Source organism: Mus caroli, unplaced genomic scaffold (genome assembly GCF_978045245.1).
Source record: "Mus caroli unplaced genomic scaffold, Mus_caroli_1 scaffold_9, whole genome shotgun sequence".
NCBI classification, from domain to species: Eukaryota; Metazoa; Chordata; class Mammalia; order Rodentia; family Muridae; genus Mus; species Mus caroli.
Window position 1 is genome coordinate 111,628,463 of NW_028227264.1, and position 27,410 is coordinate 111,655,872.

Consider the following 27,410-nt stretch of genomic DNA (forward strand, 5'->3'; position numbering starts at 1 on the left):
TCCTTTCCTTTCCTTTCCTTTCCTTTCCTTTCCTTTTTCCTTTCCTTTCCTTTCCTTTCCTTTCCTTTCCTTTCCTTTCCTTTCCTTTCCTTTCCTTTCCTTTCCTTTCCTTTCCTTTCCTTTCCTTTCCTTTCCTTTCCTTTCCTTTCCTTTCCTTTCCTTTCCTTTCCTTTCCTTTCCTTTCCTTTCCTTTCCTTTCCTTTCCTTTCCCTCTCAAAAAAGAAGTACAAGTAGCTACAATTTAGAGCTTGATACAAGAAAACTACCATTCCCAGCGTGCAACACCGAGGTTGCAATGCATCCTGGGAAGGAAGTGTCAAGCTCCCCCCACCCCCCACCCCCCGTCGGCTTCCTGTTCGTCTGAGCAGAGACCACGCAGGTCTGGTAGGGATTATCCGGAACTCGTTTTGCGTTTTACACGTTGTAGCCGGCGGGATTTTAAAGAACAGTTCCGCTTCCGGGGCCGCCGGAAGCAGTTTTGCGATGGCAACTTCTGCGGAGGCGCCTGCGAAAGAAGCTCAAAAACGTGACTCTCAGCCGCAGAAACAGAAGCGTGAGACCCAAGGTGAGGCAGTGCGGGACCCGAAGCCCGGAGCTGGCAGATCTCGAAGCATCTTTGTCTCTTTCCTTGGTCGCGCACTTGGGTTGAGCCTCCTTTAGGCTGTGCAGTGCCTGCGGTAGCCGGGGTAGCCGAGGGTTGCGGGTGTTGATGGTTGCGCCGGCCACGTGCAGCTAACGCAGTGTTTTTGCCAGCGACCGTCCCTGGCAAGTGTACCCGATGTGCCTTTTGTCCCCGGTAAAAGCGTGAGGACTCAGAGATTGTGGAAGGCGCGGCAGTTCTGCCTTGAGCTCTGGGAGGGGAGGTTGAGAGGATGCGGATCAGGATCAGGTGGGAGAATCTTCGGGTCCTGCGAGCGCCGATGGTGATGAGGGAGGCGGACGGGGAAAGGTGGGGACGGAGCTCAATAGGAAGTTTTGTCAGAACTTTTATCTGGTTATTAAGTTGCTAAATGACACAGCTCTCAGTCTTTAGCTCTAACCCCTAGTTTGATTTTTGGCTGCTCTAGTTTGATTGCTTCTTTCCGTTATGATGAGAGTTTGGTTTTTGCCTACCTTCAATTTAAAAAGAAAAAATTTTTTTCTTTTAAAAACTAAGTACGTAAAATACGGCAGGGACTATAGACACCGGTAAAAGCTTCAAACCAACGCTCGAGGAATTGACAGGATGAGTAGACCATCTTCCTCAAGTTATCTATGTGCCAATCACAGATGCTATATAGCTTCCTTTCTGGTACCCGGAGTAATTCGTTCGAGCTTTCTGTTACCTATCTACAGCTATTATGATTTTTAACAAAACGCTTCGATTTTTGTCTCCTTTTGAATTATAGGAGAATGAATGGAGCTGTGTACTCTATGCACGTTGTCTGTGTCTTTAGCTTCTGATTCTTTACGATGCTGTGTAATATTTAAATTCCGCCGTTGGCGGACATTTGAGCTCTGCCTTCAGCTTGCTCTTGTAAGCACCTTTGTGTATGTCTTCTGGCAATGCCTCAGGATCTCTGTAGGAACTTAGGATTGGAAACTCAATTGCAGTGTATCTTCAAGTTATGCTAATGCTACCGGAAGGAGTTGGGCCAGGTTTTTTTTCTTTTGTTTTAGGAAAGGTTTGTTTATGTTCACAGCGTGAGGGTACAGTCAACCATGGAGGGGAAACTGGGCCAGCTCAACTCTAATAGCTGAGATTTTTCATCGATCCAAATTTACAGTGATTTTTTGTTTGTTTGTTTGTTTGTTTGTTTTGTTTTTGAGGTCCTGGATGTACTTATATAGCTAGACTTTCACCCTCACCTAATAAACAAGTGATATTCTTGGTCCTAAGTGGCCTTAGTTCCCTTGCCCTTCCTCTACTAGGGTTCGCACATTCTCTCTTAGGAAGGTTTAACCCTGGGCCTGAGCTTGCTTGCTTTCTTTCTTTTTTTTTTTTTTTTTTTTGGTTTTTCGAGACAGGGTTTCCCTAGAACTCACTCTGTAGACCAGGCTGGCCTCGAACTCAGAAATCCGCCTGCCTCTGCCTCCCAAGTGCTGGGATTAAAGGCGTGCGCCACCACCGCCCAGCATGATTTTTTTTTTTTATTTCACTTTAGAAAATGTGCTATTTGGTAGATAAGAAGTAGATACAATTTCAGATACAGATTGTGTTTTTAATTGGGTTTCACCAATGATGAAGTTGCACAGTTTCATGTTTTGGGGCTATTTGTGCTTCCAGTGTTGTGAAAGTGGCTTTTATTTCTTTTGCCTGTTTCAGTGCTTTGGCAGGTGGCCCCTTTCCCTGTTACCGATTGACAGCACTTGAACTGTTTAACTTGGATCTGGACACACTCATAATGCAATTCATGTTCCCGGTTTTTGTTGTTGTTGTTTTGTTTTGCTTTTTCGAGACAGGGTTTTTCTGTATAGCCCTGGCTGTCTTGGAACTCACTCTGTAGACCAGGCTGGCCTCGAACTCAGAAATTCTCCTGCCTCTGCCTCCCGAGTGCTGGGATTAAAGGCGTGGGCCACGACCGCCCCATGTTCCTGGTTTTCATAGGATTTTAGTTTGCAGTTCTTAAAAAGCAGGAATTGGAGAATGAGTGGTTGATGAGGACCCGTTGTCAGGAGCTTGAACCAGAGTGAATGGAAGTAGAAAGTACATTTTCTTACCTGTGGCTGATAACGTGGGCCAAGGGCCTGCCTTTCAGACCTCGGTGGTTTAAGGACAGGATGACGTTTAAGCACAGATCTCTGGGCCTCACCCCAGAGAAGCAGATTCACTCTGCCTGGGATGGAGCCCCAGATGGCCATGCCCACAAACTCCCACAGGTGTGCTGACGCTGCAAGATCAAGGATGGTTCTCTTTGGGTAGAGTTAACGTGTAGCTATTGGATTTGAGGGATTTCTAAAGTTCTGGGACAGGGAGTTTTGAGAAGTGAAGCAGGCTCTCCAGAGGTGATCTCATATAGTTGTCAGGATCCTAGGCCATTTCAGCATTTGTCCCTCTGGCCTGTCCTTTTGGTTTGAATATCTTCTATAAAGTAGAAATAGTAATAGTGGCTTTCTTTTATTGATGAAAGGTGTGTATAAAGCTCTTTGGAAATCCTAAAATTCTTTTACAGTGGCTGTTAATTGACATTGTACACCAGAATCCAATTTTAGGAATTTTTTACACACACAGACATGTTGGGGTGGGGGTAGGACTGTGTACCAAGAAAGTCAGAAAGGTTATTAATAATAAGGGATAAAAGTGATAAGGTGTTTGAACCACATTATTGTGCAGTGAAAGTGTCTTAGTAATTGCTGTCTACTGGTGCATCCCAGTTAGAGTGGGTACAGGGAAAGCATCCTTGTTGTGATGAGGCAACCGCAATGTATTCAGATGATCCTATTACAGCATGATGATGATGGGGCCATGGTCATGATGCTGAATAATGTAACAACCAGGGATGCGGATATGAAACAATGCATTGGTGATCTTATGAAGATGTGCATAGAGTGTGTGTGAAGGACCATTACCATGTGATGTGAATTCTTTCCTCTGTAGATGAGGCGGAGCTCCTCACTGTCCCTGATGGTTGGAAGGAACCAGCTTTTTCTAAAGAGGACAATCCCAGAGGACTCTTGGAGGAGAGCAGCTTCGCAACCTTGTTCCCGAAATACCGAGAGGCTTACCTGAAGGAGTGCTGGCCGCTGGTGCAGAAGGCCTTGAATGAGCATGTACGCCTGCTTTAAACAGTTCCTTTGAGAGCTTGCTCTTGCTTGTGCCTTTACTTTTAGTGAAATTTGTGTGTGCTGGTGGAGTTTGGTTTTGAAATGCCATAATAGCTGCTTAATTTGGTTCCTTTAGTATTTAAAAGAATCTAGGTAACCTTTATTCTTAGAGTTCATTCATAATGGTTTAGAGGTTCCTCAAGCCATCTAGGATTACCTGTTCCATCCAGACCTCCAACTGCCTTTCGTAGGCAGTGGTGGTAAGCATGGGCTCATGTACCTGGCCAGGTTGAGCCAAGCCACGTTTCAGAGTTTATTTTAAAGCACACTCGCTGGAGCACCAGCTTTCCCATGTTTGCTCCCTGCCGCCAGGTCTCCAGAGTGCCGGTGTTGAGATGTTCATTGCTCACCCATCGTGATGCAGGATTCTTCTGAATGTGTCACAAGGCAGAACAGAGCCTTTTGCTTTGCTCTGGTAAAATCCAGTTCCTGGGGCTGTGGAGCTCACACAGTTGGTGAAGTGCTTGTAATGCCAGCCTCAGGCCTGGAGCTCCATCCCCAGACCCCGTGTAAGCAGCCAGGGATGGAGGCAGAAGACCCGGGACTCACGGGCTAGCCAGCAGCTAACTTGGTGAGCTCCAAGCAGTGCCTAGGGAGTGACACTGAGAGCCGACCCCTGGCCTCCACGTGTGCATGTGCACGAGTGTGCACTCTCCCTCCTCCCTCACGTGGGTCTTGTTCTTGAGAGTTAGTGCTCACTTTTGCTAACTATTGCATTGTAAACCTGTCATAATTTGTTTTGTATTTAGTCCCTTAACCAGGTAGAAAGAAATTGAAAAGGAAAATTCATTTCTCAGTCTTGGGTTACAATTGCTTCAGTTTCTTACATCCTGCCAAGTGTGAAATTAATCAAGTATTCATCATTTGTATTTAACGGCCCAGATTATTCGGGGAGGGAGTTGAGAGGCTTTGTAGTTAGCTCACGGGCACAGAGGTTCTTAGTTTGGTTGGGGTCGACTCTATATTGATTTACAACTGAACCCATTTTGGGTTCTTTCCTTCTTTTTGTAGCATGTTAAAGCAACGCTGGACTTGATCGAGGGTAGCATGACTGTTTGTACAACAAAGAAGACGTTTGACCCTTACATCATCATTAGGGCCCGAGACCTAATAAAGCTCTTGGCCAGGAGCGTTTCCTTTGAACAGGTGTGTCTGGGCCAGGGGGATTAACTTGGTGAGCTCTGGGCCAGTGAGAGACTCTGCACACAAAAACAAAGTGGGCAGGGTCTCAGGAAAGCACGGGAGCGTGTTCCCCAGCCTGTGATACTGTGTCTTTCCATCTGCCCACCACCCTCCTCCCAGTGTCCATGTTTGTACTTGCATTTTAGTAGCCTGGGCTTGGAAAAGAAGAATGCTGATACTTTTTCCCTTCTCCTAAAAGGCAGTACGGATACTTCAGGATGATGTTGCGTGTGACATCATTAAAATCGGCTCTCTAGTGAGAAATAAAGAGAGATTTGTGAAGAGAAGACAGCGGCTTATTGGTCCCAAAGGATCCACCTTGAAGGTACTTGTCGTTACGGGGCATGGGCACCTCTTGCTGACTCTCCGAGCACTGAGTCTGATCTTGCTCTTCTGCCTCAGGCACTGGAGCTCCTGACAAACTGTTACGTCATGGTTCAGGGGAACACGGTCTCAGCCATCGGACCTTTCAGTGGCCTCAAAGAGGTGAGAGCTAGGACCCGACACTGCCACCAGACACACATGAAATAACTAACGTGGTTGTCACATAAGTGTTCATCGGGTAATGTCTTCTAATCGTTGCGTATTTTTAGAATGTGCTTTGATTTCTAAGTTGTAAATTGTTCGACATGTAACTTGAGGGTGTCATCACTTCCTAGAATCTCAGGTGCTTTGGGCAACCTTTGACAGCTGTGGAGACATGGCGGTTCCCAGTTAGGTGTATGCATAGGCATCCTTCCCACTGTAAGACCTCAGAGGGAGTTCAGATCCTCTTAGCTTACCTAATAGACCTTGCATCCACACAGGGTGCCAGCATCTGGATACTGAGCCAAGGTCCTGGTAGTGTAGTAACTCGTGCAACCAGTAGAGGTCAGCCTCTGCAGCCTTTCCCTTTAAACCACTGGATCTTTTGCTTTAGTGTTTTTTGTAGACATCTCTGCACCTTCTCCGATCTTGTGAGAACACCCATGGGACATAGCTTCCTGTCAGGTCCTGTTCTTACCGTGTTGAGCTAGATCTGGCTGTGTGGTTTGCCTCCCTCTTGGAATTCCTTTAGTAGGCATTCTTATGGCTTCTCTCTCAAAAATTACCTACTCTTTCTAATGGAGCAATAATAACATCAAATACTTTACAGTTTTACATTTTTGGAAATATGTTACTTAATTCTTACAGTAGATCTGAGATATAGTTTTATCTCCATTTTACAGATATAAAGCTGAAATAGGAATATTAATTGACTCTTACATGATGTGGTAGTCCCAGGGTTATTATTTATTATTATAATAGCAATTACTATTCTTGCAGTGCTGGAAATCAAACCCAAAGCCTTGTGCACAATAGGCAAGCTCTCTCCTGCTGAGCTGTAGCCCCTATGCCAGGATTTGAACCCTCGTCTTTTGACTCTAAATCCAGCTGTCTTGCCCTAAATCAGTAGTACTTGTAGGGCCTTGGGTATTTTGTTAGTTATTTACTGTATGGTCATAGTCATGAGACATAATTTGTTTAAAACAGTTGACTGCTGTCACAGAAGATGGAGAAGCCACTGAGAACAGTTAAAGTGTATCTGGTGTGGCTCTAGACTCGATTCACGGGATCCAGTGTGGCCATAGACTCTGATTCATGGGATAGTTTACAGGAGCTTAATCCTCTTCTGTCCAGTCTGTTGAAATCTTTGTGACCGCTTCATTTTTCTCTGTAAATTTCAGGTTCGAAAAGTAGTCCTTGATACCATGAAGAATATCCATCCAATTTATAACATTAAAGTGAGTCTTGTTTATACATTAGTAATTAGTGATTGTCAGAGTTCTAACTTCACAAACTGAAAATTAAACATTGTATGAAAATGTAATGTGCAGAGAATTGGGGATAAAATTTGTCCCACCCTGGCCCTCTTTGGAGATTGTATCTCCCTTGTAAAAACTATGGAGAGACACTGACCTTTATTGTAGCATTGCAGTACAGTGAAGAGAGGCTGCTGAGGACTGAGGAGAGGCGGCATCAGTAGAGTTTCTGCCTGTGTCAAAGTCTGGACTCTGAGGTTGCATGAAAGCTTCCTTTGGGATTTAATGCGTGCACCGTGTGTGGGAGACACTTGACTGAGCTGGAACGCAGCCATAGTATTGATGGGTGCTTGTGCGGGATGCACTGACATTTCAGGAAGCTGGGGGTAAAAGTGATTTGAAATTCCTGGGCCTTACGATACCTCAGTTGCTACTGAAAGCTTCCCACTCACTGGAAGCAACAGCTAATTAAGCACCAACTCCCCCTGTTATTCAATGGACGATGGCAGGGAAGCTGAGCTTCGTTTCCATATGTTATCTTCATTTGATCTAGACTTAGAGTTTCCGGCTGGTTGTGCAGGCTTAGTTTCGTTTCATTCTGAACACGCGAGAAGCTTGTCCTTACTTTTAGAAGCAATGTGATGATGATGATGATGTATGAATTTTAAAGTAATAATTTTATTTATATGTATGTGCCTAAAGACCTTGATGATTAAACGGGAGTTGGCAAAAGATTCTGAGTTACGATCACAAAGTTGGGAAAGATTTTTGCCACAGTTCAAGCACAAAAATGTGAATAAGCGCAAGGAACCAAAGAAGAAGAGCATCAAGAAGGAGTACACGCCCTTCCCGCCCCCACAGCCCGAGAGTCAGGTCAGTGGCCAGCGGCGAATGCTGGGTGCGGATGAAACTACATTATCCTGAGTTTGGAAACACTAGAGTTTGGGTTGGCTGTAGGTGTGCATGTGTTAGGACGTGAGAACTTGATAGCAAGGGTCTGGGGAGTGGGTATCCCATTGTGAGTAACTGTGTTGGGGGAGGGGGGTGTCAGGCAGCCAGGGCTCTGAGGCTAAAAGCTACCTAGGGATTTCACATTTTGACTACATACTGCAAAGTCTTACCTCCGACATGCATTTGTTGCCGTAGCTGTGAGCTGCAGGTTCCTTCCTTGTTTGTCAGCTGTCTTCTGGTCCTCTCCTTCACACATACAGCCAGGAGCCCCTCTCCTCTCTCCGCCTCTCTTTCTCATATACACATTCTTTAGCCACACCTTCCCAGGAAAACTCAAAAATTGGAGTTAGGCAAAAAAATTAAAGTGGAGAAATTGGATTAAATTCACTAAAAGTTTGTGTCTCCAACTTCTGCTCGGCCTAACTACGTTGCAGTCCTTTCTGTCCCCTTTCTGTTCTCTCCCACACCCGGCAGATCCCAGCATTGTACAGCTCTGGAATATTTGAGGTCATCAGAAAAGAGTTCCTTAGACTTCTTGTCTCGCATTTCCTGACCCATGTAAAGTCTCTTTTTGTGCTTGAGTTGGAGCTCCACCTATCTGGGATCTGGTTTGACTCTTCCTTTCTTTGCCTGTATCTCACAGTACTCAGTCTTTACTATGTCGTTTCTCATTTAAACATAAACCATTTTCTGCCCACCGTCTTCCCTTCCTCACTGACCTGTGTTTGGGGTTTCAGGGAAACCCTTAAGGCCAGTGGCTGGGGCAGGGGTGTTAGTGAGAATGGTGTTCGTAGTGAGACAGCAGTGGGAATGCATCTGTTCTGGGAAGGAAGGAAAGTGGGAGCCAAAGGAGCCCTGTTACATAGCAGGGGTGGTCTTTATACATCTACAGCTCTGTGCTAAGTCAGGGATTGTGACTAAAGATCTTGTGTCCTTCCATATGAATTTAGGATTGTCTCTTCCCATCTGTGAAGAACAGTAATTGCATTGATTATAGTTTGCTGTCGGTGACGTGGACATTCATCACTATTAATTCCTTGAATCCATTGACAGGGAAGATCTTCCCATCTCTATCTTCAGCCATTTCATTGTTGATCTATAATGTTCATCGTAGAGGTCTTGTGCTTTCTTACTAAGTTTGCTGGTGTGCACGCACGTGTGTGTTAAAGCTGGTTCTAGTGAGTAAGGTAACTTCCCGGCATTCCCAGCCTTTTGCTCACATTTCCCTGGATAACCATGAATGCAGCCACTACATTTGTAGATGGGTGTTATGGTGTCATATATCAAAAGATTGGATGCCCTTGACTATAGTAAATTTGTTACTGGGGATAGAAAAGCTAAGGACTTTGACTGCTGATTTTGTATCTTTTCCTGGGTTCACTCATCAGTTTTAAATGTTTCCATGGCATCCTTTGCGTTTTCTATGTAACTGAATCCATAAACCGATGGACTGCCTACTTACCGGCCTCTGGTGCCATGCTGAGTGAAAACAGTCAGTTCTTGAAAGTTTAAAATAAAAGTTCAGCACTGAAGCCATTTGGTGGTCCTGGGCTTTTTCCCTTTTATTAGGAGACAATACTCATTTAGTCTCTTTGTCACTGACAGATTTATAAATGCCTAGAGCATGTTTCCCTTCAAGTCATATAATTGGCATGTAGTTGTGTAATAACTGCTAGCAAACTTTTGTATTTAGTTAGTGTGGGTTTTAGTATTCCCCCTTTTCCTAATAGTTTTATTTGGGTCTTACCTCTTTTCTTGGTGAGTATTGATCGTTGCCCTGTGGGCTTTTTGTCTTTATATCTGACAGTCAGGGATGTTGGCCCAGCAGCTCCACAGGAAAGTTGGTAGGAACCTTAGCACCCCCTTTGTGACACCCACTGTTGTGGGCTTTCTAATATTATAGTACTTCAGTCTCTCTTGTTGATGACCCATGTGCTTTTTCACCCCAAAACAAGGTTGTACACCCATTACTTTGTCTCTTCTTTGTGAAGGGAGGGGTTTCTTGAAACAGCAGTGCCTTGACTTGTGCTCACACCTCTTTGTGAGTAAGATATTTTATATGACATGACTGTGAGTCTGTGTCCTCATGCCTAAGTGAGGTGATGACATTGACCTCAAGGGACTTTGAAGTGAGAAAGTATAAGAATTAAGACAGTGGCTTTGTTTGGGTCCCCTCTTCCTCTTAGCTTCTCCCCTCTCCTCTGCGACAGGGTCTAGTCCTGTAGGCCTGGCTGGCCTTGAGCTCTGTCCTCCTGCCTTAGCCTCCCTGGGGGTGTGGACCAAAAGCATGCACAGCCACACCTGGCCTGCACAGCCACACCTGGCCTAGAGCCTTTCACTGTTCTTTTGTGCCGTAGTTTCTATCCTTTCTAAGACTTGTTCTGCCTTCTTGGAGTCTCAGGTTCCCCCAGACTCATCTGATTGCTTTTCATACCTTGCTGACACCCTGACATTTGATCCTACCTGACTTAGTCAGCTGTGCGGATCACAAACACCTTCTATCCTAGCTCCACATGTGCATTAACCTCAGCTTGTACTTACCTCTATGTGACCAGTCATTAATCAGTATTGATGCCACCCTTCCTAACCCCAAGGACACTGACTTCTTAGGGAATTCCCTCGTCTACATTATTTCTGCTCTAACTGTAAATGCTGTTTCTAATAGATTGATAAAGAATTGGCCAGTGGTGAATACTTTCTGAAGGCGAATCAGAAGAAGCGGCAGAAAATGGAAGCAATAAAGGTAAGGATTTTTCAGATTCCACACAGCATCAAGAGCACAGTTTGTTACTAGTTGTGTTTCACTAAGGCGTTTCTCACCGATGTAGGCTAAGCAAGCAGAAGCTCTTACAAAGAGGCAGGAAGAACGAAACAAAGCGTTTATTCCGCCTAAGGAAAAGCCAGCTGTGAAGCCAAAGGAAGGTAAGAAGTCCGCGGTCTATGACAGACAACCCCAGAGTGCATGTCAGCCTCTACGAAACAACGGGCTTCCTCGGCTGGGTGAATTACTCACGAGCCTAGGCAAAAGTGACCCTCGAGGTTTTTATAATCTAGGCGTGTGTGTCTGTCTGTCCTGGGCTGGGGTTAGATTCCTTATTGGGAAAGATGTAACCCCAGAACCACGTGTCATCTCTGTGAAGACATGCAAACATTGTTGCCACACTGGAGAGGCCTTTCCCAGCTGTGGCTTAAAAGCTCCTTTCTGTGTTAACACATACTTCTCATCAGCTTAAGGTCTTGATAATAAGCTGTCAAGAGGAGGGCTGGATAGATGGCCCAGTGGTTAAGAGCACTGACTGCTCTTCCAGAGGTTCTGAGTTCAATTCCCAGCAACCAGATTATGGCTCACAACCATCTGTAATGGGATCTGATGCCGTCTTCTGGTGTGTGTGAAGACAGCTATATAGTGTACTCATATAAATAAAATAAATCTTAAAAAAAAAAAGCTGTCAGGAGGAAAAACCTCAGGTCACCGCTTAACCACACCTGGCCTCATTCTGACCTGTCCTCCATTTCCTTTGACTCTGGTAGCACTTGTCAGAGTAACCGTCCAAAGCCAACCTCAGCACAAGGAGGTGGGATACCCACTTTTAAGTACTTTGGTAGCTGTGTAACCATCAATGATTAAAGATGTAGTTACCCTGTAGAGTGGAGGTTTAAAATCTCTAGGCTTTTTGGATGGTACATTCTAAGTTTTAATTCTTTCATGCTAAGAAAAAGTTGCATCCTTTTAAAATTGTTTTTTGTATTTAGTTTAGCCTTAAAATAGTTTGGCCTGTTAAGACCACTAGATGCAGCCAGGCGTGGTGGCGCACGCCTTTAATCCCAGCACTCAGGAGGCAGAGGTAGGCGGATTTCTGAGTTTAAGGCCAGACTGGTCTGCAAAGTGAGTTCCAGGACAGCTAGGACTACACAGAGAAACCCTGTCTCGAAAAACCAAAAAAAAAACAAAAAAACAAAAAAAAACACTAGATGCTGTCACATTACAGTTTTTACTAACAAAATCATGTTAAAATACTTCTAGCTTAATTTGATAAGCCTTGTTATAGTTACTGAAGGGATCTCTCTATATTTATTTTTCATGAAATATAATTTTAAAATACTTTGTGTGTAGTGTGGAAAATTGGCTTCTTAATGAATAAAGTTCCAAAGTACAAAATTATGTGTAATTTGTACAAATCATGTGATGTGTAAAGAATGAGTTTGACCGACTGAATTAAGTATGCTGTCAGCCATGGGGTTTCATCTGCATGGTTGTGCTCATCTCGAGGGACCAACTGTTTTCAGATGTCTCTGTTTCATAGATGACCTTTAAAAGTATAATATGACATTTGCGTCTGTTTTAAACTTCTGCAGCTTCTACCGAAACGAAGATTGATGTGGCTGCTATCAAGGAAAAGGTTAAGAAAGCAAAGACGAAGAAACTGGGCGCTCTTACAGCGGAGGAAGTTAAGCTCAAGATGGAGGCTGACGAAAAGAAGCAGAAGAGAAAAAAGTAGCATTGGGAAAAAATCCCAAACTTTCTAAGGTGTTTCCTTTTGTAAAGGATTTTGAGATGGGAAGGCTTTAGCTGAGTCAAACTCAGGAAATCATGACCAGTTTACTTCTGTTTGTGGACGTATGCTCTGTAAATATAAATACGTAGGAGGTAGATACCTACGTATACATTGTGCCCAACTGGTTCCAGGCAAGTTTTGCCTAGATGTTTTAGGAATACCTGTTATTTTAAATTATATAGATTTTTGGAATGAGTCATCAAATCCAATGTTTGTTGCCATTGGTTGGTCTTCATAATCTCAGAACATTTGGTTTTGAGGAAAATACATGCAAATTTTCCACTTAATTTATTATTTTACCCCAGGATTAAAAAAACAACAACAGAAAATCCAAGGCCTCTAAATCAAATCTGTCACTGTTCTGAGTGAGGTACCAGGAAATATATATGGGTATCATACCCTGCATGTAAGCATGTGGGCCCCTTCTCCCACTGAAGCCAGAGCAGGGCATAGAATCCACTGGAGCTAGAGGTGTAGGTGGTAGTGAGACAGTGTGGGGACTGGAAATCAGACACTGGGCTTTGCAAGAGCAGCAAGAATTCTTGAGGGCAATTGGATTTAGAATTATCAACATGAGTATTACAGATCTGGAAATGTGAGATTTCCTGGGTGTGCGTCACTCGCTGCAGTCCTGGCTATGGCAACCTGGTCAGTCTGTATTCGTAATGCCGGAAGACAAGTTAACTCTGTAGACTTAGAAGAAGTTCTTTTGACTGAGATTTTATTGAAAAGTTTTTAAATAGCCACATGTGAATCAGTTGTCCTCCAACCACGGCTTTAGTCCAAAAGAACCAAGTTAGGATATTTGTGCTTTACCCAAATGGTAATTATAACAGACAGTAATAGAAGAACCGACTTAGCAATGAGAAAGAGAGATGTGTATCTGTTACGTAGATATATAGGCCAGTCCGGATAATCGACAGAGTAGTAACCTGTGAAACGAAGAAGAGCGTGCTCAGTTTCCCGTGCTGTGCTAGCCCAGCCTACATAGTGCCCCGGGAACACAGCTTAAGGTTTGCATACATACGTGAGACCTCGTCTCGTCGTGGGTTAACTGTAAAACCAGAATTAAGAAAAAGTTAGGTGTAGGGGAAGCTATGTTTCTAATTCTTTACAACTGTGACCTTGATTTGGCTTTAAGTACAATGATTTTCAAAGATCAGTTTTGGCTGCAGTATCAATATGATATTTTTCAGTCTTTTTATATGAACTTGATATGTAAATTTTTGTACAAAAGAAATACTACCAGGATGATTGAAAAAATCATGCCACAACTACCAGATGAATCTGGTTTTGAGCTATGGTTGAAACTAAAGATTAAAATATGATTTGTAAATAATGCAATTAAAGTATTTCTTTTAATTAGTTTGTTCATGATGAAGGAGGTAGCAGTTTCTCATCCAACCCAGCAGGACACCAAAGTCTCAGCAGGGTATCTGGCTTATCAGATGATGTCTCCCCCTCCCTTCTAAGCACCCCTACCCAGCTTTGCTTCTGTGAGCCACTCTGCTACAGAGGTGGCAGCAAAGAACCATGGGATTACATAGCTGCAGTCGCTTTTGCTCCCTTCACACTGTGGAAAAATCAGACTTCTTAAGGGCAGTCTGTTAAACTTTCCCTGCAGCCTCAGCTCTGCCTAGTCTGACTTACCTACCAGTATGGAGAGACACAAGACCTCCAGGCCTGTAGCATTATCTCCAAACTTCTGCCCATGCATCCTTTCTTTGTGCCTAGTATGTTGAGCTGGCTTCTGGGTCTTACCAAGGCCAGCTCAAAAATCATGCTCATACCTTAATTCTGTGGAAAGTTTTTATTATCTTACTTACTGCAGAGACTGTTGAGGCACTTGTCATCTTTAGGGCAATCACTGCACGTGGCTCCTTGCTTATATGGCCATGTTGGGTAATTTCCTCTGGAAAGCAGAAGACCGTTAGTACAGGGGCCCCCAACACAACTAACTGCACTTTACTCCGAATGTCTGACCAAATCCAGATGATGAGATGGAGGGAGATCCAGGAGGCTAGAAAAATGCGGAGAGACAGACGCAAGTGGACGGTTGCTAGTATTTGCAGGGCTTATGTCACGTGAACCCTGTGTTTATGAACTTTAATTTATACTGTCTCATTTATGAGGAGTCTTGAGGAATTATTTTTGTTTCTGTTAAGCAGGTAAGGAAACTGAAGATCTTAGAGATTAATAATTTGCCAAAGATGTCAGCTTATATGAGTGAACCAGGAAAGAAAAAAAATCTAGAAATGTCTTATGTTGGGCTCTTTCTACTTAACCCATAGCATATGTGATAACTTCCACCCATACACTGGCTATCCTAGAAAAGCTATTACACTTTGTAGGTGTTTTCCATGTACCAGGCCATCATGGTTTTTACTAGATACATGGTTCGGCTGGGGTAATGACCTCCAAAAGAAAAAAGAAAATTAGGAAAAATTTATTTGTATATAAATGTGATAATAACTGATAACTATTATCTAACCAAATATCTAAGGGATAGAGAGAACTCAGTAATTGATCTCTTTAACATGTTTGGACTTTTTCCTATGCATCCTATGAGGATAACTTAGTTTCATCCATGCTAGGCAAATGTTCTATCAGTGTACCACATTCCCTAGCCCCAACCCCCCAAAAGCAACTTACTGTGAAACCAAAAGAGATTAGAAGATACAGGCATATACATACATATGCATACATATGTATAAATATTCATATATTTATATGCATGCATGTAGGACCGGGAATGAAATATAGTACAGTGTCTTTCATTGTTAAAAAGCACAACACTCCATAAGCAGCCTAAGTTGTAGAATGGTTGTGATTAAATCACTGTTATCTTTTTTTTTTTTTTTTTTTTTTTGGTTTTTCGAGACAGGGTTTCTCTGTATAGCCCTGGCTGTCCTGGAACTCACTTTGTAGACCAGGCTGGCCTCGAACTCAGAAATCCGCCTGCCTCTGCCTCCCGAGTGCTGGGATTAAAGGCGTGCGCCACCACGCCCGGCGTTATCTTATTTTTTTAATTGTCTATTCCAAACTAAAAGAGAAGGGGAAAAATGTCACTTAAAATTGGTAGATTTGTTTTGGGGCAAACATGAAACGAGGAAGACCTGGGCTGGTTTGGGTGAGTTTCCTTAAGACAGACAGACTTTACCGTGCTCTGCCGAATCAAGCACAATAGTTTTGAATTTGTTCTAGAAACCCGGGGGGAGGGGGTGCGTAAGAGGGTTGGGATCCTGGGAAAGAGGGAAGACACAGAATATGAGCAAAGGTCCCCAAGGGGATGGCCTAAGGTGGCAGTGCCCAAAGAACACTGGGCACACTCAGGGCCAAAGCTTACACTCCCCTGTTCTGTGAGCCCTGGAGTCATGGGTTAGAACATGTTCATAGAGTATCCCCCATCCAGACACTAAAACTGACCACATATTAGGACACAAACAACTCTCAAGAAACAGGAAAAATTGAAATAACATTCACCCTGTACAAAAGGAATAACGATATCAACAAAAAATAAGCTAACACGGGAAACATGTAGACTATTCCCACACAACATTATCTGCCGGTTTTATAATTATTGGAACCTAACCTGCTGCTCTCTGAAAAGTTCAACTGTCTAAAGCCTTGAAGTAATTAGTGTCAACTGAGCAGCTCTACTTACGTTTTGAAGTGTGTGAAAGTTTGCTCTGATTTAAACAAAATAAGTTAATGTCAGTTCCCTTTCCTGGTATTATGGATATATCAATTTACATCTTTGGCAAGCATTTTAATCATGCTACTCTTAAAGAATGCTCTTGCAGTGTTTTATTTGTTTGTTTGTTTCGAGACAGGGTTTCTCTGTTTAGCCCTGGCTGTCCTGAAATTCACTTTATAGACCAGGCTGGCCTCGAACTCAAAAATCCGCCTGCCTCTGCCTCCCGAGTGCTGGGATTAAAGGCGTGCGCCACCACCGCCCGGCTTCTTGTAGTGTTTTAGAGCATATATATGTGTGTATAAACATACCCACACAGTATTAATGTAGTAAGTCTCTGAGCAGATTTAGAGGCCTTGAGATTTTTTTTTCTTTATACTTCTAGATTTTCTATATTACAGATAAATACCTATATTAACATATTTTTAGAATTCAGGCACTTACGCTGGTCCATAGTTGCATATAAAATTTGCTCCATTAGGGCAAAGTTGCACTGCACAGCCAAGTTTGTAACTGTCTGCCCAAACAACCTAAAAGGACAAGAAGATTTCTTAACCACAGAAATGACTCAATGACCATTTGATTATTATCAAGCCTTTATAGCTGTGCCAAGGAATATCTGCTCTAGTCCCATAAGAGTCTACTAAGGGAATGTTAAGCACTCTGGACTCAGCTGACACAAGTCCTGAGTTACAGTCTCAGAACAGTGTGCGTGAGTGCATGTGTAAAATAAACACATACATGACAAGATGATCTGGGAAAGCTGTCATAGCGTTCCTGCAGCTATCACTGCGAGCCAGGAGATGAACCTTGAAGAGATGAACACTAGGAACAGCCAGACTTGGTCAGTCAGGCTGAATGACATCTTCTAGAGCCTGATCATGGGGTTTTTCTCTCACACATTTCCACACAGTCAAACTGGGTGTGTGTGGTGCTGGTGGTGGGGAGTCTCCCCATGATCACTCTTACAACCAAACTTCAGGATTGCTACATCAAATTCCCTTGCAAAGTAGCAAAGCACCTGTGACCTTTGCCAATAAGAGTGAGTTCTGTTGGCCAATAAAGTGTTCAGGGCTCTGGCCTAGAGCAGAGGAAGGGTTTGTCCTAAGCGTAAGGATGTATTCTATTGATGGGGGACAACGTGCATAGGGCCTCTTTCAGAAGGAAACGTTCTAGTCACTAAAACAAAGCCCAGACAGTTCTCAGGCTGTGGGGGAAATCCAGGTGGAGACTGGCTCCTAATAGAAGAGCAATCCCTGGATTGTTTGCCCAAGTTGACTGCGGCGTTCCAGGTGACCGGGCATCATCCTTCCACTGAAGAAAGCAAACCCATGTGCTCAGCCATCCTGTTATCTCCAATGCTTCCTCTGAGCAGCTACAACACTTCCTACAGAAAGCAGCTGCAACTAAATAAAACAGGGTAACCTCGAAGGGAAGAAAGCAGCCGATTCAAAGGGTGTTGAGGAAAACCATCTCTGAAGTGACCTTTTTCCCTGAGATGTAAGTGAGACTACAGACAAAGACAGATCAGAAGACTTGGAGAATGGGCACCGTCCATTCTCAGGGATGAAGGTGCTGGAGTAAAAGTTGCCTGGCATGTTAGGGTGGCAGAAAAAAGGCAAGTGGAGGCACAGTCTGATTGGGGGACAGTCACAGCCAATGAGATCAAAGGGGGCTGACTGAAGGAATTCTGGTAGGTAAGAAAAAGATTATTTATTTTTGAGTCCACTTGGCACTTACGGAGTAGATGGACTGAGAAGACTGGGTTGGGGGGGGGGGAGGCAATCCTGGAGGTTTATTTTAGCAGCATAGGAATGAGCACATGGTCACTCAGGCTTGGGTGATAGAATTCTTGGAAGCTGATGGAGTTCATGACTCAAGAATAACGGGGCTGGAAAGAGATGGGAGCCTGATAATGGCTGTCTCCTGAGAGGCTCTGCCAGAGCCTGACAAATACAGAGGCGGATGCTCACAGCCAACCACTGGACTGAGCTCGGGGTCCCCAATGGAGGAGTTGGAGAAGGGACTGAAGGAGTGGAGGGGGTTTACAACCCCATGGGGGAGCAACAGTGTCAACCAGGCAGACCCCCCTACCCCCTGGAGCTCCCGGGAACTGGTCCACCAACCAAAGAATACACGTGGAGCTGGCCACATATGTGGCAGAGGATGATGGCTTTGCTAGACATCAATGGGAGGAGGGACCTGAGGCCTGAGGGAGTTTGATGCACCAGTGTAGGGGAATGCCAGGGCAGGAAGGTGGGAGCAGGTGGGTTGGTGTACTGGCTATTTTTGTGTCAACTTGACACAGCTGGAGTTATCACAGAGAAAGGAGCTTCAGTTGAGGAAATGCCTCCATGAGATCCAACTGTAAGGCATTTTCTCAATTAGTGATCAAGGGGGAAAGGCCCCTTGTGGGTGGGACCATCTCTGGGCTGGTAGTCTTGGGTTCTATAAGAGAACAGGCTGAGCAAGCCAGAGGAGGCAAGCCAGTAAAGAACATCCCTCCATGGCCTCTGCATCAGCTCCTGCTCCCTGACCTGCTTGAGTTCCAGTCCTGACTTCCTTTGGTGATGAACAGCAGTATGGAAGTGTAAGCCGAATAAACCCTTTCCTCCCCAACTTGCTTCTTGGTCATGATGTTTGTGCAGGAATAGAAACCCTGACTAAGACAGTTAGGGAGCAACCTCATAGAGGCAGGGGGAGAGGGGTTTCCAGAGGGGAGACCTGGAAAGGGGATAACATTTGAAATGTAAATAAAGAAAACATCCAATAAAAGAAAAAAAAAAGAATGCAAGGAGAAGAGCAGGAGGAGGAGTGGGGGAGGAGGAGGAGGAGGAGGAAACATCTGAGAGGTTTACTCAAGTCTCCATGTTGCCCCTCCATCCAGACCCTGACTGATGTTCAGTGTGGAAATTATACACTGTATTAGATCCTTAGGTGATATCAATATGCAAATGTATATGTAACACCTATCTCCCAAAAAGCTCCTAAGAGGGGCACCTCTCACGGGGGGCAGGTGAAGTGTCTCAGGGGATAAAGGCACTTGCCACAAGGACTACCATATGAGTTGGGTTTCATGGTATGCATGTACACACACACACATTGAAATAACAAAAATATTTTTTGATTGTAAAAAAAATGTTTCATCTCTGGAAAAGAAGGCTACATCATTTTATTCTTTTTAGTATGAAATCTCAGGTGAAGATTTTGAAAGGTATCAGAAGCATGTCTGACTTTTTTAAATAAATGGGATTTATATGTCAAAACAAAACCAAACAATAGCTAAGAACATTGGATCTTATTCTGCATGTGGGGGAGCATTTGGGCTTGGGACCCAGGTACTATTTTTTATAGAAAACCAGGGACCAAGCAAGGTGGGTAGGAACTTGGGCACAGGGTTCTGTTCAAAGTGTTCATTTTGAGCTGCCTATTATATATTCCAGTAAAGACTGGGATAGGCCCTGTTATGAGGATGGGAGAACAGAGATACGAATCTTGAAGTCACAAGGTTAAGTAAGACCATATAGGCAGAGGTAATAGAAAAGGGCAAGGAGAGCTTTTATGTGTCATACCTGTTGCATTGGTTGGGGACAAGGGATGACAAAGGTGCTAGTATATCCCTGAGGGCAGGCAGGTGGAAATGCCAGGCTGTCCTCAGGGACAGCCTGATATATTAGTTGTTAGTCACTGTGACAAAATATCTGTGGGAAGGCATGTTCTGGGTCCTGGATGGTCACAGTTGTCATTGCCTTTGGGTCTGTGATGAGGGTCTTGGAAACTAGTCACACCTTGTGGTGGCCAGGAAACCAAAGATAGAGAAAAGGGATACATTTCCAGCATCCCTTACAAGTGAACACCCCCATGACCTATCCATCTTCTTCTGTCTGGACCCTACCACCTAAGGAAACCGTTCCCCACTTTCCAACATGCACCAGGCCTTTAAGAAGAGACCTTGCAAACAGCTTTTTCTTCTTCTTCTTCTTCTTTTTTTCAAAGTTAGGCTTAGCTGGATATGGTGTCTCACATCTATAACCTCAGCATTCTTGAAGATGAGACAGGAAGCTCATTGTGAGTTCAAGGTTTACTTGGGCTACACAGTGAATCTGAGGGCAGCCTGGGCCATCCAGTTAGTCCCATTGTTTTCTGTACTTACTAGTCAAAGAAGCAAAGCCAGGGCCACAGTGTCAGGGCAGGAATATGAACTCAGATTCTGTAGCTCCAGTCCTATCTGGAACTTGCCTACCAGAAAATCTTTTATTAAACAAAAATGAAAAACTTGCTAGTCTGTCTTCAGTGAACATGAAGCTAAAATGTTTAATCAGTATGTCAATACTATTCTCATAGAGACGATCAAACTAAATTTATGCTCTACCTGTTTATCGTTGGGCAATATATGTAAACAACCTGATGTTCAAAAGAGGAGGGTAAGTAGAGTTTAGATCCTACTGTAGGTAACTTTCCAGTAGGAACGTGAAATGACTTGAGTAGTATGAACCTTACCACCACCACCACCACTAAGGTCTCTTAGAAGGCTGAAACAGGAATTTTAGACAAGGATTTCTCAGAAATCCTCTTCTAACATAAATTATTACAAAACTAGATTCCGGGGCTGCACTCTTTGTTAAATGGCTACTGACAAAGTGTTGGTCCAGATTCCTGCACAGCTCTCTCTGCGATATTAGCTTATATGACAATACTTTACAGTCTCAGAAGTGTGGGAAAGGAGAAATTAGGAGCAAGACTGGGGGAGCAGAGTACAGCTGCGGATGGCTTCTGGCTCTCAGGAGAGCTCTCCCTGATTTGGGGAGACATGCGTGTGCACGACTAGTCCAATTAAGAGAAACTGACAGAGGCCATATGAGCAAAGATGACACAGAAACTATCCAGCCAAGAGCTCACACCCTAGTCCATGGAGGAACAGACGTGGGAGTCGGTTCTTGAAAGTAGAGTTTGTCGAATGTAAAGAGACTTCAGGATAAATTAACCAGGTAAAGGAGGTGTGCAAGGTCTATGAAGGGGCCTGTTCGTTGGAATTTCAGTAGCTCAGCATGCAAAATATGTAGCAGTCAGAAGACAATTTGCTTTTTAACAGACTTGTTACCCATATGAATATCCCTCCTCCCAGGGAGTCAGAACAGGAAGAGAAAACTCAAGTTCAGGTCAGACAGACTTGAGACAGCAGAAACTTCCCTCAATGTGTAAGTTCCTCCTTTTCATCTAGAGGGAAAAAAAGGAAGGCTAATACTTGGGACATGGGAAAACTAATTTTCAAAATCCTATCTCTCCCATAGATATGAGACCAAATTAGTGGTCCAAACGTCTCCAGTAGGCGACCATGTTCTGGCTTCCCTGCCGAAGGCAGAGCTCATCATGGAAGATTGGCTATGAATTCCCAAGTCCTGGAAGATGTAACCATGACAACCATTTACCTTCCTAAGCTGAAAGCCCCATTCCCTTCTTAACCACAAACATGTAAGGGAGGGTCTAACACCCATACATCAACAAACTCAGAGAGACTATGATGTTTCTCTAAAGCCACATAGCTAGGGAGAAGACGCTTCAAGTTCATTCATCAGCCATATTCCAAGGCTAAATTTAAGGAACACAATGTTATCTCATGCGAGTGTCTCGTACTGTCTAGATGAATGGCCGTTGCATATGATTTTATCCATGTAACTCATGTTTCCACGTATATTTTCCTCTTATAATCCTACTAGCTCATTATATATTTGTTCAACACCAAGTCCAGTTCGTTCCATCTTTAAACAGGTGGTTCCAAGAAGCTATAGGGAAGTACTTACCTGAGTATAATGGCCACAGACATGTCTACATTTCCTAGTGCTGAAGTCATAGTGCTTAATTTCTTCATACCAGGCGGAGATGGCTGAAGATACTGAAAAGATGGATAGAGAGCCAAGCCAGATATTCTCTCCCAGGGCGGTGAAATTTGGGTGTATCCGTGAATGCAGCTGTGGGTTGTGTTTAAATACACAAGATTTTGTCCATGCTTTTGCAATTTGGGCTAGTTTTGGGTCCCAAGACTGAAAAATAATTAAACAATATAGAAGTCAAGAAAGAAATATCTTATTCAAAAACTTAAGACTACTATTAACAAACACAAGACTGTTTGCCTACTCAACTCAGATCTGGGGACCCCGCTGGCTTACTACTTAAAGGCCAGGTTCCAGTTCCTTAGAGAGGAAGAATCAAAGGGACAAATGAGGTAGACTCCAGAAGCAGCATAGTGCTCACTAGTCTCTCTGCCTGCTAATTAGAATACTATCATACACTTCTATTGCTCCAAAGACACATCCTGAGGAAAATGCAAGTTGGGCAGGAAGTTTAAAATGAAAGTTTATTCAGCTCTCATTTCCACATCTCTGTTCAAAGAAGCCAGGACAGGAACTCAAACTGGGCAGAATCCTGGAGATGGGAGCTGATGCAGATGCCACGGAGAGATGCTTTTTACTAGCTTGCCTCCCATGGCTTGCTCAAGGAACAAGCCTGCTTTCTCATAGAACCCAGGACCACCAGCCCAGGGATGGTAAATAGGTGGACCCCCTCCTCCCCAAAATCGATCACTAATAGAGAACAACTGCCTTACAGCTGGATTCCATGGAAGCATTTTGGAAACTGAGGCCCCTTCCCTGATGACTCGTATTATCTTGTGTCCAGTTAACACAAAAGCAGCCAGTACAAAGGAGAAGTGATGAGGTCAAAGAATGGGAGAGAAGCAGAAACATCCATGTCTTCGAGTGCTACTGCCTGAATAACCAGAAGCTCTAAGAGATAAACAAGTCCCATGATGTATCAGGGACAATGAAAATCAGCACGTGATACACGGTAGCTTTTGTATGAAGGAACAGTGAAGTGTCCAAAAGAGAAATCTCCACAATGATTCCATTCTGACAGTTCTCCAACAGTAAAATATGTAGGAAACCATCTTACTAAGGGGATAAAAGACTCCTACAGTGAAAACGAGGAAACACTGAAGGCATGCTGAAGATAACGCTAGATCAGCGGCTCTCAACCCGTGGGTTGCAACTCCTCTCTTTCAAAACATCCTTACATTACAACTCAGCAGTAGCAACATTACAGTTAGGAAGTGGCAACAAAAATGCTTTCTGGTTGAGGGTCATGCAACATGACAAGCTGTGTTCAAGGGTCACAGCACTGGGTTGAGAACCACTGCTGTAAAGGCTGCTAGGAAGGCTGTTCGTGCTCATGGCTTTGGGGAGGCGTTTTCAAATTCGAGGACCACTGAAAGATGCTTACACGTCTCACTCTGCCCGTAAAAAAAAAAATCTGCAAGGACTTCTGATCAGATACTGGAGTGCTAAAGGAATTGTCAATCTAGACTTCAAAACCAGAGGGCTGGTCAAAAGGGACAGAAGCGTATTGGCATCGAAGCAGACAAGGAGATAATGCAAGAGGAAGCTAGACCAGTGGTGCTGGACAAACTGAATATGTATGCACAAAGGAGCACAAAACCAGGTTCATACAGTGTAGAAGAAACAAATCAGAGTGTGTTACAAACCTAAATATGAGACCTGAAACTGCCACAACCAAATGTCTCAATTTTACATCTTTTTTTTTTTTTTTTTTTAATTTGTGGCTTTTATTTTTTTCTGTTCTGTCCAATTACTTTGGCTAACATTTCAATGTATGAAGCACAGGCAATTTTCTGAACAGGGCTTCAATGGTTCAGGAAATATGTAAGTACTGACAAGTGAGACTACACTGATTAGAAACCACGGGCACAGTGAAAATGAACATTACCTGAGGGCATAGCCTAAAGAATGGAAGAAAAAGTGGTCATGATGATGATACATGCCTTTAAACGCATGTATCATCGTGAAGGGGTCAGAGTCAGGCAGATCTCTCAGTTCTAGGCCAGTCTCATTTACATATCAAGTTCAAAAAAAAATAGAAAGAAGCAAAGAAAGAAGGAAAGTAAAAAAAAAGAAAAAAAAAAAAAGGCCAGGCAGTGGTGGCACATGCCTTTAATCCCAGCACTCGGGAGCCAGAGGCAGGTGGATTTCTGAGTTCGAGGCCAGCCTAGTCTACAGAGTGAGTTCCAGGACAGCCAGGGCTATACAGAGAAACCCTGTCTCGGAAAAAATAAATAAATAAATAAATAAATAAATAAATAAATAAATAAATAAAAGGAAGAAAATATGTAGCAGCTACTTATGCATCAGCAGATTAATACCTAAAATGTATGAAGAGCTAAAAGCATTAAACCCTAAAAGGGTGAGAAATCCAACAAGCAACAGATGGGCTGAACACAGTCCTTCAGAGAAGCATAGCTCAACATCCTTACCATTAGGGAAATCTGACTGTTAAGTCTGCTGATATGTGGGTGGAGGAAAAAGCCTTTACATGCTGCTGATAGGTATGTAAATTAGCTCAGCCACTATGGAAATCAGTATCACCACAAACTATAAACATAAGACTAGCGTGTGATTCAGCTACAACATGTTTGGGCTTGTCTCTATAGGGATGGAAGTCAGCACATTTTGAGATATTTGCATATCCATGGTTTTTTTTTTTTTGTTGTTGTTTGTTTTGTTTTGTTTTGTTTTGTGGCACTACTCACAACCTCCAAGCTATGGATTACATCCAGTGGTTCCCAGAAAGATGAAAGGGTAAGGAAAATAGCTTGTGTGCAGATATGTCTATATAAACACACTGAGCGGTATTGTTGAGTCGCCAAGAACAAAATTATGACATTTGCAGGGAAACAGATGGGATTGGAAATCATCACATTAAGTAGCATAAAGCAGACGCAGGCGGGAAAGCATCATGACCTCTTCTATGTGAAGTGTAGAGGAAAACAACCGAAGACCACAGAAACGTAGAAGGGGAAAGCGATCAGAGGAAGAGGGCCAAGAGGACAAGGAATGAGTGTAGCCTAAGCACACTGAATTATCATAATGAAACACCATTATTTTACACAGCATATATAATGAAAAAAAAAAAAGAACCCTTAAGACACAAAAAAGAAAGCTCAGAAATATTAACAGGAAAAACCATGACAAAAAAGAAGTCTGTTGCTCATGGCTGCGGAAAGGAAGTGTGCAGAAAGAACTGAATCATGCCAGTGGTATTGCTCAAGACAGTCGGGGAAAGGTTACGGTGGACTCTGATCGAAAACTGAGTTTACTGCACACGTCCATTACAAGGAAAAAAAGAAAGAAAACCACTCAGGGTTACCCAGAAGTCACACCCAAATTAATGCAGGCAAGCTGCTTCTGATTGACATGGGCAACAAGCCCTTGCTAGTGAACTCACCATGTACAGCATATTCCGGGCTGGTGGACTCACTTTTGACCGAAGCTGGTTGTGAACTTGAACACATTCTTTGATGAAGTCCTCGTTTGTTATATCTGGCAAAGTGCTTTCTGTAAATGAAGAACTAGACACAGAGGAAGCCATCCAGACCATCACAGCAAGGATGGCCTGCATGGTCTCTCTGGTTGCTGCTGGACCTAGAATCCAGAGCCGCGGGGTTCTGATAGAATGCTCGGTTCTCTCAGTCTGCAGACTGTTTCCCTGTTGGAGCTCGGATGAACCCAGGGTTGTTTATGCTAGACAAGTGCTCTGCCTCTGAGCTCCATCTTCAGCATGCTGGGTTTTTTTTTCTTTTTTTTTTTATGACCAGCTTTACAAAGCACAGCCTACTTCAGCTTGAGGAGCCTGAGAGCAGAACATGACGTCACGAAACTTACACCGGACTTCTCCATATATGGCTTGTAGCTCATGGTGTTTTTTTTTTTTTTTCTTCTCTTTTCTTTCTTTCTCTCTCTCTCTCTCTCTCTCTCTCTCTCTCTCTCTCTCTCTCTCTCTCTCTCTCTTTCTTTGGCAAACAAATAACAAAGGATACTTTAATGAGAGTTGAGTAGAGGATTGTTTTTCTTGTCCAGATTTATAAAACCAAACAAGGTGTGCAAAGCAACATGGTTTGTATTTTATGGTTTCAGAGAAAATGAGACTTTTCACTGTAATTGCACTGAAAAATTTTTTTCTTTTCTTTTCTTTTCTTTTTTTTTTTTTTTTTTCTATTTTGAAAGGACAACATAAACTCCACTTGTGTCTGTTTAAGGGCCAGGTCTGATTTTGAAAAGAAAGCCATAAGGCACCAGCTCCAGGAACAGACCATAAAATCCAGAAGCAAGGACATAAAACCACCTCCCAAAGAACAGCCTGGGACAATCACAAAAATGGGGAAATGTCTTATCTCAGAATGGGCCGTCTGGGCTGGGCAGCCCTATCTTATCCTATGGTTAAACATTCATGACACAGGAATGCAGACTGCTGACCACCTGGGACTCCCTAATACCCAGCAAGGAAAATTTAGATTACCTAATCCGTTTGGAGAGTTCCCCTGGTTCCCTATAAGAAGGCCTGTGTGCCTTTGTCTGAGGTCACCATTTCAAAAAATGGTTGACACCCCCCCACTTCCCCACTCCCCTTCTTGCCAGTATATGTTCTTTGGTTGGTGGCTCAGTCTCTGAGAGCTCCCAGAGGTCCAGGTTAGTTGACTTTGTTGGCCTTCCTGTGGGGATCCCATCCTCTCCAATCCTCCCTCAACTCTTCCAAAAAAAGTCCCCTACCTCTGTCCAACGCTTGGCTGTAGATAACTGCATCTGTTTTAGTCAGCTGCTGGGTGGAGCCTCTCACAGGACAGTTATGCTAGGCTCCTTTCTACAACCATAACAGAGTATCATTAATAATGTTAGGGATTGGTTCTTGCCAATGGGCTGGGTTTCAAGTTGGGTTGATTATTGGTTGGTCATTCTTTCAGTCTCTGCTCCATCTTTGTTCCTGCATTTCTTTAGACACGACAAATTTTGGGCCAAAAGTTTTGTGGGTAGGTTAGTGTCTTTATCCCTCTACTAAGGGTTCTGAGGGATAATATGCAAAAATCTATAAAGAACTCAAGAAGTTAGACTCCAGCAAACCAAATAACCCAATTAAAAACAGGGTACAGAGATAAACAGAGAATTCTCAACACAGGAAACTCAAATGACCAAAAAAGCACTTAAAGAAATGCCTCAACATCCTTAGTTATGAGAGAAATGCAAATCAAAACAATCTCGAGATTCCCACTTTACACAAACCAGAAGGGCTAAGATAAAAAACTCAAGTGACAGCACATGCTGGCAAGGACTGGAGCAAGGGGAACACTCCTCCACTGCTGGTGGGAGTGCAAATCTATATAACCATACTGGAAATCAATTTGTTGATTTCTCAGAAAATTGGAAGTAGTTCTACCTGAAGACCCAGCTATATTGCTCCTGGGCATAATACACCCAAAAGATGCTCCACCACCCCAAAAGGACACGCGCTCCACTATGTTCATAGCAGATTTCTTCTTAATAGACAGAAACTGGAAACAACCCAAATGCCCCTAAACTAAAGAATGGATACAGAAAAATA

At 43.5% G+C, this 27,410-nt stretch overlaps 2 protein-coding genes across 2 annotated transcripts; one reads left to right on the forward strand and one right to left on the reverse strand.

The window, feature by feature from the left end:
* The first annotated feature begins 424 nt into the window (after positions 1-424).
* Positions 425-13,623, forward strand: Krr1 (KRR1 small subunit processome component). The gene is made up of 10 exons (XM_021174788.3): positions 425-565; positions 3,578-3,750; positions 4,816-4,950; positions 5,186-5,311; positions 5,389-5,472; positions 6,693-6,749; positions 7,470-7,640; positions 10,384-10,461; positions 10,547-10,640; positions 12,075-13,623. Exons 1-10 carry the CDS (start codon positions 484-486, stop codon positions 12,215-12,217), a joined length of 1,143 nt encoding a protein of 380 aa, XP_021030447.1. The 5' UTR covers positions 425-483; the 3' UTR covers positions 12,218-13,623.
* Glipr1 (GLI pathogenesis related 1) lies at positions 13,052-25,620 on the reverse strand. The gene is made up of 6 exons (XM_021174790.2): positions 25,263-25,620; positions 21,770-22,009; positions 16,413-16,498; positions 14,101-14,186; positions 13,302-13,328; positions 13,052-13,206 (listed from the first exon to the last, which is right to left on the reverse strand). Exons 1-6 carry the CDS (start codon positions 25,434-25,436, stop codon positions 13,052-13,054), a joined length of 768 nt encoding a protein of 255 aa, XP_021030449.1. The 5' UTR covers positions 25,437-25,620.
* Positions 25,621-27,410: the final 1,790 nt, after the last annotated feature.

Bases quoted from the DNA above. Each gene is read 5' to 3' on its own strand.
- Krr1 (XM_021174788.3), top strand. From the start codon at position 484: ATGGCAACTTCTGCGGAGGCGCCTGCGAAAGAAGCTCAAAAACGTGAC. The intron at 6,750-7,469 runs GTGAGTCTTGTT...ATGTGCCTAAAG, and splicing joins ATCCAATTTATAACATTAAA to ACCTTGATGATTAAACGGGA. The intron at 7,641-10,383 runs GTCAGTGGCCAG...TGTTTCTAATAG, and splicing joins CCCCACAGCCCGAGAGTCAG to ATTGATAAAGAATTGGCCAG.
- Glipr1 (XM_021174790.2), bottom strand. From the start codon at position 25,436: ATGCAGGCCATCCTTGCTGTGATGGTCTGGATGGCTTCCTCTGTGTCT. The intron at 22,010-25,262 runs GTGAGTTCACTA...ATTATTTTTCAG, and splicing joins CCCGGAATATGCTGTACATG to TCTTGGGACCCAAAACTAGC. The intron at 13,207-13,301 runs GTATGTATGCAA...TTCGTTTCACAG, and splicing joins ACGACGAGACGAGGTCTCAC to GTTACTACTCTGTCGATTAT.